The sequence below is a fragment of the Cucurbita pepo genome, chromosome LG12 (genome assembly GCF_002806865.2).
Source record: "Cucurbita pepo subsp. pepo cultivar mu-cu-16 chromosome LG12, ASM280686v2, whole genome shotgun sequence".
In the NCBI taxonomy this organism is placed as follows: domain Eukaryota; kingdom Viridiplantae; phylum Streptophyta; class Magnoliopsida; order Cucurbitales; family Cucurbitaceae; genus Cucurbita; species Cucurbita pepo.
In genome coordinates this window covers 4755156-4769704 of record NC_036649.1, presented here as the reverse complement: position 1 = coordinate 4769704, position 14549 = coordinate 4755156, and the positions used below count along the sequence as shown (strand labels likewise).

General features: G+C 35.2%; 1 protein-coding gene across 2 annotated transcripts; it reads left to right on the top strand.

Annotated features, from left to right (window-relative positions):
* The first annotated feature begins 2042 nt into the window (after positions 1–2042).
* Positions 2043–12930, top strand: LOC111807596 (importin beta-like SAD2). Of its 2 annotated transcripts, none has more exons than XM_023693388.1 (23): positions 2043–2208; positions 2315–2408; positions 2649–2784; positions 2866–2953; positions 3156–3305; positions 3759–3921; positions 4295–4479; positions 4610–4783; positions 5215–5360; positions 5453–5576; positions 5653–5833; positions 6476–6635; positions 6944–6985; positions 7063–7181; positions 7269–7467; positions 8419–8550; positions 9562–9665; positions 9848–10027; positions 10638–10777; positions 10881–11020; positions 11106–11263; positions 11744–11870; positions 11974–12930. In XM_023693388.1, exons 2-23 carry the CDS (start codon positions 2319–2321, stop codon positions 12135–12137), a joined length of 3102 nt encoding a protein of 1033 aa, XP_023549156.1. In that variant the 5' UTR covers positions 2043–2208; positions 2315–2318; the 3' UTR covers positions 12138–12930. The 2 variants fall into 2 exon arrangements, with proteins under 2 accessions (XP_023549156.1, XP_023549155.1); XM_023693387.1 differs by having other exon boundaries at positions 2044–2208; positions 11103–11263.
* Positions 12931–14549: the final 1619 nt, after the last annotated feature.

Below are 14549 nucleotides of genomic sequence, written 5' to 3'. Positions count from 1 at the left end.
ATTGTGTTAGAATGGAGGATGAGATATTTCGATATGTGTTTTGGGCGATTGGTGGATGTTATCTCTTTGTTGAGTTTGCCTGAATATTTAGATTATGATTTTCGCGTTTTAGGTAATTGATAGGAATATCTCTCTAATAAACATGCACGAATGAATAGATTATACTTTCTATGCTTAAGGTGATCGATAGAAATATCTCTATAACAAAGCATGAATGAGTGAACCAAGTTAAGAATAAGGTGTTAGAACTAGAGTGATTTTCACGTTGTCTTAGGTCAGTACATTTCCATTAAACTAAGCACCTTAGGATGGTGAGAAATGATCAAAGGTCTAGACTAGGATTAGCATCTAGGAGCTAATCACGAGCGTCCTGGAAATGCGAGATGAGGACTAAACCTTTTTGATGCCTCTAATGACCTAGTAAATCTCCACGGTATTTAAGAATGATTAGGAAGCTTAACAGATTTGATAGTTGTGCGAACTTATCACTAGATCCCCGAAGCCACTTGAGTTACTATTGAGTGTAGGGTCGAACCAAGGCTGACATCGCATTCCGTAAACCGATCTTGAGGAAGAACATGAGAACAACTCGAAACTTTGTTACCTACCCAAAAGCTCAAATATCCGCATAATTATGTTTGAACATCCTAGAATCTAAATAAAAAAAAAATTAATAATAAAAAAAAATGGTAACTTACTAAAATAAAGATGCTATGAGACCCTATAAGTTGTTTACTAACCATTTTTATATTCACCACGTTTTACATTTTCTTTTTCAGGTGAGTGATGTTGCTGGTCGAAATGAGGTTGTACTCGAGAGTTACACGGTCACAGAGGGGTGTCGACCTAGAACGACGGTTTAGTTTGTATTTTCATGGGTTGTCATTTGTACACATTTTGTGTCCCGTACCCTGTTTGTAAATAACTCAAACAACATTTGTTTTGGACTCTTTTTGTTTTGCATTTTAACTGTGGTGTTGTATGACAATAATTCACGTGAATTTTTACAGTATTTTTACTTTTCAGTTAGTTGGTGTGGACACACCGAAACTAATACACATCCAGGTTCACTTCCACGAATCAAATTTATATTGAAATGTCATGAAAATATACTTAAATGTGGTTTAAATCAAATAAAATTTTAAACAATAAATTTAATTTATATATAAATACCCATGTATAATTAATTAAAGTAATGTACTTGGTTATTATATTTAAACCACAACACCTTAGTATAAATTCATTAGATTTCAAAAATAAAAAAAATATTTAAAAAAAATATTTTTCGTGTTCAAAATTTAGCTAAGAAATTAAAATGTGTATTATTTAAGGAAGGTGAAAAAATATTAAAGAAATTGCGACAAAGTATAAATACATTTTAAAAAAACTTAAAATTAAACCTATTAATTAAATTTGTTGTAATAACAATTAAGCATTATCCACAAATAATTCATAATAATCACTCATCAAAATATATATTAAAGATAATTAACTACAACCAACAAAAACGTTAATAACGACAACGTGTGATCATGTGATGTTTGAGTAAAGGAAGAGTACATAAATCAACCAATACCACATCCGAACAAAAGTGATTTTGAGGATACGACAATTAAGAAAATACTTAAAAAATTCGTAACCAGTTACACCGCCAAACTGTACCGATAACTTAATCATATGAACTCAAAATTAAATGCAAACATGTGAAAGGAATCCATGCAATTTTAAATATATTATTATATACTTCGAGAGTTCATATATAGTAAAACCGAGATCTTAAATAATTAAAAACAGGCGTTTAAGGGATTTAAAATATATTAAAAGTGGATAAATCTTATAAACACTTTGGGACAATTATTCAACATGGAAGGAGAGGAAAAAACAATCAATAAATTATTAAAATAATAAAAAGATTTAATAAAAAATAATGAATTATTAAAATAATAAAAAGATTTAATAATTAATTTACAGCGAGGGAATGAAGAGAAAAAGAGGAGCAATATAATAGAGACAGAGCAGAGTGAGTAGTGGTTAAAACAACCGTAAACCCTAGTGCTTTAAATAACTCGTACACTCTCTGCGCCTGTCTCTCGCTCTTCCGGACTCTCTTTCCCTCTCCTCCTCCTCCTTCCTCCTCTTCTGCCTCTCCTGTTGCATTATTTTCGCCCTTGCCTGTCGTCAATTGCATTCCAGACGGACGATTTCTGAGTGAGGATTGCTATCTTCGAATTGGGTTCAATTCTTGATTGCTTCCAATTCAGCTGCGAGGACCTGTTTTGATTTGGGTTTGGTTTTTTTTTNTTGTTCTTTGAAGCGATATGGATCTTCCTAGCCTGGCCGTTGTTCTTCAAGCTGCTCTCAGCCCGAATCCTGATGAAAGGAAGGCTGCTGAGCAGAGTCTGAATCAGGTGACTGATCATTGCTTTACTGACCATTTGGGTGGCTTTGGATTGTTTGAGATTAGATTTCTGGGAATTTTGATTGTTTCCTTTTGTGGGGTTTGGTGTTTGTTTGCCTTTTCGAATGGGGATGTGATTAGAAGTTGCGAATTTGTTTGAAATGTAGTTGAAGCTGGTGGTTGGATTGAATTTATTTTTTTCGTTATTTCATGAGTTGTTTTCACGGCGTTGGCTTGTCCATGTCTGCAGATTCAGCACACCCCGCAACATCTGGTGAGGATGCTACAGATCATTGTGGATAATAATTGTGACTTGGCCGTTCGTCAGGTTGCTAGCATTCATTTTAAGAATTACATTGCTAAGAACTGGTCTCCCATTGACCCAGGTACTTGATGGGTTTGTTGAATTGTTCTTCAAATTGTTGGCTAGTTTTGGTGGCTTAATTGTTCTTGTTGGGTCGATGCAGATGAGCCTCAGAAGATTTCTGAGAGTGATAAAGATGCGGTCCGGAATAATATTCTTCCATTCTTGTCGCAAGTTCCATCGTTATTGAGGCAAGTATCTACTGTCTATTTATTTATGATGGTAGACCGTAGATTGAAGATTGTGTTTTTGAATCTTTGGATGTTGTAGAAGTTTTTAATAGTCATTGTTCTATGAACAACCTTTTCTAAATTTGTTAACTGGCTAAAATCATCGACCATGACATGTTTGGATCTCAATTCTCTCTGCGACTTCATCATCGTGCACGTGCAGGGTGCAGCTTGGGGAGTGCTTAAAGACTATCATTCATGCTGATTATCCGGAGCATTGGCCGCGTCTTCTTGAATGGGTGAAGGAAAATTTACAAGCTTCAAACGTTTATGCGGCTTTATTTGTGTTGCGAATTCTTGCTAGAAAATACGAGTGAGTATATGATGTTTGTTAGTAGATTATTATTTTGTACCTGTCTGATTCCAGTGTTTACTTGATTGTAACCTCGAAGTGTCAACATTGTATGCAGCATTATAGCTTAAGTTACTACACATTCAAATTGTGCTGTCCACAGAAAGATCCTCGTGTTTTAATATGGTCTAATGAAGTGAGATTTTATACGAATTTAACCTTTTTTTGATATAGTTTCTGCCAAAGTGAGATTTTTCTGCTCCATACCCCCTTGGAGTGGATTGTCATTATTTTCTTTTAATAAGATCTGTGGTATTCTTAAATTGCTCCATTGCCTTGTCATGCATAAGGAAGGACCCCTTGGAGTCAAGTTCTATATATCTTTTATTTGTATATTTCATACATCTGGAATGGATCAGTTGGATTATTACAAACTATTTACTAAAGGTTCGTCACCTTATTTATGGTTGATAGATTTAAATCAGATGAGGACAGGACTCCTGTTTATCGAATTGTTGATGAGACATTCCCTCTTCTACTCAATATATTTAGCGGACTCGTCCAGATTGGTAACCCTTCTTTGGAAGTAGCGGAGTTGATCAAGTTTATTTGTAAAATATTTTGGTCATCAATATATGTAAGTTTTTCTCTGAAGATTTTACACTCTTTTGATTATACCTGGTATTTTACTTGGTTAGGTTATTACCTTCCGAGCTGAAAATGAAATAGATATATCGTTTGTTTGACATCACATGCAAGGCTCCCTTTAGTTGGTGTATTTTCAATCTGTATCGAAGTAGTTTATCTAGATCAGATGATAGTTGGAGAATTTCATGGACTGTAATGATAATTTGATATTATTCTTCCATCTGCATGTGTACTGGTGTAGGATAATGCGTATTTAAATCTTTCCGCCGAGAATATATTGGATATTATGTATTCCTTCAATTTTAGATCCTCTGTATTTTGGATTTGAATTTTAGATCCTCTGTATTTTGGATATGTTTTAGATGGAGATACCAAAGCATCTTTTCGATACACATGTGTTCAATGCTTGGATGATGCTATTCTTAAATATACTGGAGAGGCCAGTTCCCTTGGAAGGCCAGCCTGCTGATCCTGAACTTCGGAAATCCTGGGGGTGGTGGAAAGTGAAGAAGTGGACTGTTCATATCTTAAATAGGCTGTACACCCGGTGAGAATTAACATTAAATGTTCATAGCAATTTGTTTATTTAAAGGTGCCGTGTAGTATGGAGTTCTTATTGCCCTCCCATTTCTGTCTGTGTCTCTGGTTTGTTCTTGCTATTGTTGCCTAATTTATAGGTTTGGAGATTTGAAGCTTAAGAACCCAGAAAGTAGAGCTTTTGCTCAAGCATTTCAGAAGAACTATGCAGGGAAGGTTATGGAATGTCACTTAAATTTGTTGAATGTGATACGTGCTGGTGGCTATTTGCCAGATCGAGTTACCAATCTCATTCTTCAATATCTAAGCAATAGGTGGTTTAACTTCTCTTTTCGTCTTCCAATTCCACAAAATATTCTGTTGCATGCATGCTATTTTCCTTTACTTCTTTGATTTTTTAAATTTGTAGTTGGGAAGGGCTGTCACTTGATATGATTTTATATCTGTTTTCACTGTTGATAGAACTCAAATGCGAACATAACTTTAGTCCTTGCGTAAAATTAGTAAGGATATGGCACTTTTATTTTGTATTCACTTCCTAAGGTGCTGTTTAAATTGAAGTTCTAGCTTTCCAGCCCAACTTTGGAGGAAAATTTGTTGTTGGATATTAAGATTTCAAGTATAAAGTGGGTTCATTCTAGAAGGGGACGAAAGATAATTTTTAATGAATTCTCATCATGTCTCTATGGTGTTTTACTCCTTGATTTCTGATGATTTTTTTTTTTTTTTTTTTTTTTTTTTTTTNTATCTCAAAGAATATTATGTATTCTTTGCTGCAACCTCGACTTGATGTTCTACTTTTTGAGATAATTTTCCCCCTTATGTGCTTCAATGACAATGATCAAAAGCTTTGGGATGAGGATCCCCATGAATATGTCAGGAAGGGTTATGGTAAGGCTCATTGAAATGGGTTTAATGCTTTCAAAGCTTGAACCAACGATTACACTGCTCATATTTTAATGCTCCACACATATAATGTGCAGATATTATCGAGGATTTATATAGTCCAAGGACTGCTTCTATGGATTTTGTCAGTGAGCTGGTTAGGAAGCGTGGGAAAGAAAACCTTCAAAAATTTATTCAATTCATTGTTGGAATTTTCAATAGGTAAGCTTATAGATCTGGTGTCATAGGTTGATATCGTTTCCATGAAATATGATACAATGTATAATGTACTGTGCAGGTATGACGAAGCAACAATTGAATTTAAGCCCTATAGACAGAAAGATGGGGCTCTTCTTGCTATTGGAGCACTCTGTGACAAATTGAAACAAACAGAACCCTACAAGTCTGAACTCGAGCGCATGTTGGTTCAACATGTTTTTCCTGAATTCGGAAGTCCTGTTGGGCATCTCAGAGCTAAGGTCTGATAGACTTATACTGTCGTTGTTGTCTTCGTTGTTATTATAAATAATCTTATTTGGCCATAACAACCGTGATACTTTGGTCAACCTTGAAGATCTTGTTGAAGTGTGTTGGGGCATGAATATGGTTCCTTTATTGAAACTTTCTTTTTATGCACGAGACTTTTTTGCTTATAAATGCACCTTTTCTATTTGTATATTTTTAAAAGAATCTAGTTTTAGCAATAAACGATGGCACAAAAGTCTGGGCTTGCAGTAATGAGCACTAGGAAACCAAGCCTACAATCATAGAAACAAAACAGAATTTGAGACAGAGGTTTCAATCATTAAAAATCGAAGATAGAAATTAACAAATAATTGCGAAAGGTTTCTTGTAGAAATTATCAAAGGGAGGCCGAAGGGTCTTGAACCAGAACCTTTTCTATGTTTGCCTCATATGCCTTTGTTCCTTCCTGTATTATGGAAACCATCTAGGCTAGAACTAGAACCTTTGTTAAGCATTAAGGCCATTGCTTAAACGTCACGTGATTTGTAGTTCTCTCATTATAATTGTGCTTTTTTTGAGAGGTATTCGGATGTTGGGTTTGATAAATCATGCCTTTCACATGAAATTTATGTTCTTTTACTGTTTAATTACTTCAGGCAGCATGGGTTGCTGGACAATACGCCCATATCAATTTTGCTGACCAGAACAATTTCCGGAAAGCCTTGCATAGTGTTGTTGCTGGGATGCGAGACTCAGAACTCCCTGTGCGCGTTGATTCAGTTTTTGCATTGCGATCTTTCGTTGAAGCTTGTAGAGGTTTATACTTTATAATAATATCTTTCTTTTTGAGTTAAACAATTGCTGGGGTGGGGATCAAGCCATCAATCTTTGGAATGACTGGTGCATTATCTACTGAACTATACCCGAATTGACATATATGAATAGATTCTTGAGAGTACCCATCACAAGTACATAGGTGAAGGTTTGAATTACAATCTCATAGAGGGAGTGGAGATGCCTTAACATTTTGAGCATAGTACTTTTTATTAGATCCTTACAATTATTTTTGGTCTGCTGGTTTTGATATCACTTATTGATGGAATTGAGTTTCGTTTAATCTGCAGATTTGAATGAAATTCGTCCAATCCTTCCACAACTTCTTGATGGTTAGTTGATGAACATGTCATGGTCATAAATAGTTGTTATTATGCTTATTAAGTGATTGAGGTCATTTTCTTTTCAGAATTTTTTAAACTTATGAATGAGGTTGAAAATGAAGACCTTGTATTTACTCTGGAGACTATTGTTGATAAGTTTGGGGAGGAAATGGCTCCTTATGCGCTTGGATTATGTCACAATTTGGTATTTTCGATTCTAAGTTCAATACAGAAATAGCTGTCATATATTTTTATTGAAGGTTCGGAGGTGACTTTTTGAAATTGGATCCAGGCTGCTGCTTTCTGGAGATGTATGAATACTGCAGAAGCAGAAGACGAAGCTGATGATCCTGGTGCTCTGGCTGCAGTTGGTTGTTTGCGTGCAATTAGCACAATTCTTGAATCAGTGAGCAGAATTCCTCAACTTTTTGTCCAAATTGAGCCAACATTGCTCCCAATAATGCAAAGAATGTTAACAACTGACGGCCAAGGTTTGCATCATTTTGTGTTAATATTTTAAGGATTTAATTCTTTTTATCCCGTTCTTTCTGTTAATCATTTTGGATGGCTTTCGTGCTTATTGTTTCTTTGATCTTCTTGCCATTGTTTAAAAGACTAGTATGTATTTGCCATCCTGCTTTTACTGATTTTCAAAGGTGTCTATACTTTGAAGTAGTTCACGATGATATATTTATTAAAACTCTGGGTGTAGGCCTAAAATTTCTTCACTGGTTTTGAACATTGAGTTTTATTTTTGGATTTTAGTGAAGAGTACAACATTGACTTTGCCTAGCAGTCAAAGGGGCTAGCTATAAATCTAGATGGCATTGAGTTCATAGCTCCAAACTATTGTAGCCACATACTTAAGCAATAGACTTCTTGATGTCAAATGCTGTAGAGTCAAGGTATTTATAAACTGGATGATAGCCCTGATTATGATTTTCTTTTTGTATAAGAACTCCTGTATTGTACTATAATATGTGAATATTTAGAATCTTAGGGGTTATTTTGTAGGATGTAATATCTATCCTGAAGATGTACCAGGAAATTGGTGAGATAAAATTTGGGGTGAGAGACAAAGTAGCCAATGTCAAATGTCAGATTAAAATAAAATTGAAACTTTATTTTGGTGATACTATCTTCGGTATCCTTTCAGTCCCTTTGGCTTTTGCTATAATATTGTCAGTTTTCCGTGAACTTTATTGGTAGCGTTATTGTTTAGTTGAGCCAGCATGTCTAATGCTTGATTGCACCATTTGTCAGCTGTAAACTTCCCATTTATATGCGAACTAAGGGTTGCAATTATTTTATAAATGTTTTTTTTTTCTATTTTTAATAATATGAAACCTAGAATTTGATGCCAACAATTTAAATATTTGTCAGTTCCTTCTTCTTTTTCAAACCTTTATATCTAATTCAATCTTTATGTATGCTGTTTGCAGAGGTATTTGAAGAAGTATTGGAAATTGTTTCATTTATGACGTTCTTCTCCCCTACAATATCTCTGGAAATGTGGAGTCTTTGGCCACTGATGATGGAAGCATTGGCAGAATGGGCTATTGACTTCTTTCCAAGTATGTTGTCTTTGTTGCAAGGCGATTTCTACTCTTTTTTTGTTGACTGTAACATTGATTCTCTGGGCATACCAAGGTGGTTTTAAACGCAGTAAATTTTATTTTCCGCTTTAATCACAGGGTTCATAATTCTCTTCAGATGGAGTTCGGTTGTCTAAATCTGTTTCTGAATAAATTACTGAAAATTGCATGACATAAGTGTAATACCTTTTGAAATATATCAAAGTTGGAGACAATGGGGTTCTTTTTTTTTGGCAAGTAACTGAGCTTTATTGAAACAAACTGAAGAATATACAAGGACGTACAACAAACAAGCCTACAAAAGAAGTACTAACTTCTTTTAAAAAAGGATCCAATCCTAAAAAAAATAATACTAAGCTGATAATTCGAAATATCTGACTACTGAAGCCAAAAAGATGCATATAAATCTTGCAATCTCTCACACCCTCCCCTAAGACCTGTCCATCCTTCAGCTATCAATGATTAATTGTCTCTTGTTTGAGAAAAGAAAAAAAAAAGAAGTAAAAAGTCTCTTCACCCCACTAAAAGATCTACTCTCTCTCTCTCTCTCTACTATCTCTGTTGATCCACACTGCCAAAAGATAGCCCCCACCCAAATGTGTAATGTGAAACCAAATTATGCTAGTGAAGCCCTTCTTGAGTGTTTTGGTAGCCTTTGCTGCTCCTAATTGATGAGGCTTATGTCAATGGAGAGAGTAAAGAGCAAATATGCAGCTTATTGCCGTTGGAGCTACATAACTCGGTACATAATCAAACTAGCTTGGGTTATACCAAATCTAGTTTAGTTGGTATGCTCATGTTGTTGATTTTATAACTTTGAAGGGGTGCCAATTATTTTTAGTAGGTTGGATTCTATGTAATGACATTGTCATGCATGTTCACGAATCATTTTTGGTTGTAGTATTTCTCTGTTAGTCATGTATATGAAATGAATGTAGCACTATAACCATGGGTATAAGTTGATTGGTTCTGATGCCTTTTTGTTCACAGATATACTTGTTCCATTAGACAATTACGTATCCAGAGGGACTGCACATTTTCTCACCTCCAAGACTCCTGATTACCAGCAAAGTCTTTGGAACATGATTTCCTCAGTGAGTTGCTTTACTCTTGAAGGAGTTATATCCCCTATTATTAGATTGCGTACTTTTCCCCCGTCCTTTTTTGGTTTATGAGTGACGTATTGATAGTTTTGTGGCACAATGGCACTATAACTTCTGAAACAATTTTTGTTAACTTTCCTCCACTTTGATAAACTCACACAATTCCATTCTAGATAATGGCCGACAAGAATTTGGAAGATGGCGACATTGAGCCTGCTCCAAAGCTTATTCAAGTTGTCTTTCAAAACTGCAAAGGTCAAGTGGATCAATGGATAGAACCATATCTCAGAATCACAATAGAACGCCTGCAGCGAACTGAGAAGTCATACTTGAAGTGTCTTCTGATGCAAGTGGTAAGGATTGAGGAGCTAGGCCATTGTACTGTAGTGAATAAGATTTTATTGCAATGCCAATGCATGCCAGCTTTCTCCTTGGTTTTTCATATTCAAGTACTTTCCAGCTGGCTTACTATTTAACATCTTTGAGTTATCTATGAGCAGAGGGTTAGATATCTCTTGCTGCTATCTTGTTTGGAACTTGGTCTCTTATGAGATTTCTTTCTATTCTGGGATGTGCATTGGTATAACGTTTTAAAATCTATGTGCATATGGGGAATTTTAATGATCCTTGGTGGAGGTCATTTAAGCATAAAGGTTCCATCTTTTTGGTAATCAATTTAATAATAAATAATATTTTCTTGTAAGACCTGATTTGGAATGTATTTTTTTCTCCTGTCATTCCCAGCATTCTTTTTTATAAAATGTAAATCAATATTTACTTAAAGGTCTTTACTCATTTGAAAGGAACATTTGAATCTCCTGCTATGTGAATATCCTGCTTGTTGTATTATGGTGTTTACAGTTGCAGATTTTCTTTTAACGTTCACTAGGTATTTTTCTTATGATTATTTGTTGGCTTTGGTGTAAATTGAGCTGAAGGTTTTGTTGAAATTTATTTTTGCAGATTTCTGATGCCCTTTACTATAATGCATCATTATCACTCAGCATATTGCAAAAGCTAGGTGTTGCAACAAATGTATTCAATCTTTGGTTCCAGATGCTCCAACAGGTTAAAAAGAGTGGCGCACGAGCTAATTTTAGAAGGTCTAGTATGGTTTTTCTTTCACTTTCTTCTGGATGTTTACTTAATACTGGTGTTCTCTAGATGGTTTGGATTTTTTTGCCTGAATGGGCTGTCATGTTGCAGGGAACAAGATAAAAAAGTTTGCTGCTTGGGATTGACCTCTTTAATTGCACTACCAGCCGATCAATTACCAGGGGAGGCTCTCGGGCGTGTGTTTAGGGCCACCCTTGATCTTCTAGTGGCTTACAAGGATCAAGTTGCAGGTCTTTTTTTCACTCTCTTTCTCTATTTATATCTATAATTCCAGGCCAAATCCTCGTATATATTTTACTCCTTTGCACACAGAAGCTGCAAAAGAGGAGGAAGTTGAAGAAGATGATGATATGGATGGTTACCCCAGCGAAGAAGACGATGAGGATGGTGATGGTTCTGACAAGGAAATGGGATTTGATGCCGAGGATGGTGATGAAGTTGACAGCATCAAGCTTCAAAAGCTGGCTGCACAGGTCTGCACATCTATCTATACATATATGGTTGTCTGTAATAATATCAGCATTTTATGAGTATCTCTTTGATACATTATAGAATTCAAAACCTGAGAATTTCCTTTAGCATATGACACACCAAGGAGATAGTCCCACATTTGGATGCTTCACACATTATTTATTTCTGAGAATCACTAAATTTAACTCAACTGAAATGTATTTCTTTTAATTTCTTTTAATTTTTTTTTGACTTTAGATTTGAGTTCAAGAAAATGCCTTATTTACCCTCTTTGCATAGTCTTGTCTCTCTTGTCTCTCTTTGCATAATCTTGTCTCTCTTCGGTTATTAGGGCTTGCATTTTTTGCTCTTCTTACTAAACATTAAACTCAAGTGATGATTGAATCATGCTGGATATGTTTTAGCTTTGGTTCACATTTCACGATATATTGTCAATGATTACTCGGGTTGGCATTGTAATTTCATTTCAATGTACTGTGCAGGCCAAATCTTTTCGCCCGGATGATGAAGATGATTATGACTCGGATGATGACTATAGTGATGATGAGGAGATGCAATCTCCCTTAGATGATGTGGACCCTTTTATTTACTTTGTTGATACAATCAAAGGTATGTGGAGCTTCTTTAAATTTGATTTAATATGTTCCAAACTTTCTGACAACATTTAACTTATTATATACATGGTTTTTGTTCTTCCTATTTGAATAATTAGCTATGCAAGGATCAGATCCAATGAGGTTCCAGAGTCTCACCCAATCACTAGAGTTCCAATATCAGGCTCTTGCGCACGGTGTTGCGCAGCATGCTGAACAGCGGAGAGTAGAAATTGAGAAGGAGAAACTGGAAAAGGCAGCAGCCTCAGCTGCCTCTTCATGACCTCGAGTCAGAGTCGTCACTCGTAAGGCTAAAATTTTGAATTGCTCTTCTGGTCCGGTCATGTCCATTGGTTTAGTAAATGGTTGATTGAATGCAAAAAAAAAGTTGCTGCCATTCTCTTGATTTGATGGTTCAGAGTTCATGGTTGATGTCTGAGCCTCAAAAAAGTGAAGGTCTGAAGTTGGTTGGCATGGTGGTGCAGCCAAGTTCCATAGAGACAATGCAAATTGTCCTGAGTTGCCAGAGTCGGTTATCCTTCGATCCAGACGGTTAGGGTTGGGGTCGATGGTTCGGTGAGTCCCATGCATGCGATGGCAGAACATAACTGCCTATCCTAGTTTATATTGTCTCATTTTTGCCCAGGCATCTTTCATACAGAATGTTCCATTTTTTTTCCTCTTCTGCTTAGGTCATACGGAGTCTGTACTACTATTTTTGATCACTCAATTCTTTCTTTCCCTGTTTCTTTAAATTATGTCAAACTCATCCATATTTTTGTTGGTGGTTACTCCTCGGCCTGTAGTCATAAAAGTCGTGAATTTTAGGTTAGAATTCCCCTCTCTGGTGTCCCGGTTTTGCGACGGGCGACAGGAGTTTGCTAGTTTTGGGGTTCACTGCAGCAGAGGGCTGGCTGGCTGGCTCTACTAAGGGTAGCTTCTGAAACTTTTGGATTGTGGCTCTGCTGTTTTTGATTCTTTATATATTTCATAAGTTGTGGGATTTATTATGTATGTATGTATGTTTGTTTGTATAGTCAACCTTGCATTTTCTTACTCACTTTTGAGTTTATGTTTCTTAAGGTGTTTCCCTTTTTACATGAAATGTTTGGAAATCCTTATTAGGCATAATAAAACACTTGGAGCTTTGATTGATTGAAAACCAACCTTTATTCATTTTAGGGATTTGAAATGTTTGCTCTTTCATTTGTTTTCCACCAATGGTTTCACTCTATTTATAGTGGTTTTTCTTAGGAATTTTGTTGTCTATGATTCTACCCTATATAAACATTTTTCACACTTTTATACACTATTTTAAAATTAAAAAATTCGGGAAATTTTTCAAGGTTTTTGAGTATTTAATTAAAGCGTCAAAGTTACAATTATTATCTTATCGAACGAGACAACAAAATGTTAAGAGATGATAGGAGACAACAAATGGATCGCGGTTATAAAACAATCATTTTGGTGCTAAAACGATGCCATAGAATGTCTGAAATTTGTCGATGATAGGATGATAGGATGTAAGATAACTACATGGATGTTTGCATGTTTGCATGTAAAGTGTAGTAATTTGTGTAGCTATGTGCATAAAAGTTACTTTGGTTATCTAATGGTGTGGGTAGTTTGTGTAAGACAATCATCCGTGTGCATGCAAAAAATTGGTAATAATTGCTTAGTTGTGTGCATGGAATTTCTATGCAGCATAGTAAGAGAGTTGTCTAGCAATGTGCATGAAAATTAGATCTAAGATGCAATTGTGCTACTCTGTGAGTAGGCGGTGTGGCAACTATTATTCATCTGTGTGGCAACTATTATTCATCTGTGTGTACATAAGAGTGACTAATCTCAAATATTTTGTAGGTCATTTAGTTTCTTGATATCAGTTGATATGAACAAAGATATCTTATTTATACAATACGAACTTAGAGAAAGTTGCGAAGGATATTGTCCAAATTACCACGAGTTGCTATCAATTTCTCATCAAGAAGATTCAAGTTTCATTTATGCAACAAGGGTTTCAAGATAGTTTAAATGCGGCTTCATCTATTATTCAAGTCTCTTTGCAATTTATGTAGTTTAGATTGCATGGTTAGAATCATTCAAGCTTGACATGATCGATTTTGCTTGTTGAGTGATTCGAATCTCAAATAATTATTCTTGCCTCGAGATATTTGATCAACAAAGTTTTCCATTGAGTTGATTCCTTATTATCAGTTATGACTGTATGCATATCTAACTTCTATAATAAAATTTTCTACCGAGTATTTTGATACTTAACATTTCCAAGATTATTTTCAAGTACATACAACAATGCACGATGACTCAAAAGAGAGCTCTTGTAGCCTTGAGTAATTTGTTTGAATGAATTTTATTAAAATGAATGAATTTGTAACATACACGTTTTCATTTTCGGCTTTAAACGACATAAATACACATATAATAATGAGCTCTAGAAGGGTGAGTCGTCATAAAAACATTATAGTACAAGATAGGATGAATGAACATTCATAATGAATTAGATGAAAAAACATTATTCTAAAATTTAATAAGGAGTCACATGTTCGATTGTAACACAAGAAAGGATTGCTTATATCCCTTTTTCTTTTACTGTTTGGTCACTCTCATTCAATTGAGCATTACATTTTCCCAATCATTTCAAACTTATTTAATTTTTTAAAACTTTATAATTAAT

Coding starts and splice junctions, on each gene's coding strand:
- LOC111807596 (XM_023693387.1), top strand. CDS start 2,319: ATGGATCTTCCTAGCCTGGCCGTTGTTCTTCAAGCTGCTCTCAGCCCG. Junction 5,577..5,652: donor ATTGTTGGAATTTTCAATAG/GTAAGCTTATAG, acceptor TGTACTGTGCAG/GTATGACGAAGCAACAATTG. Junction 10,028..10,637: donor AGTGTCTTCTGATGCAAGTG/GTAAGGATTGAG, acceptor TTATTTTTGCAG/ATTTCTGATGCCCTTTACTA.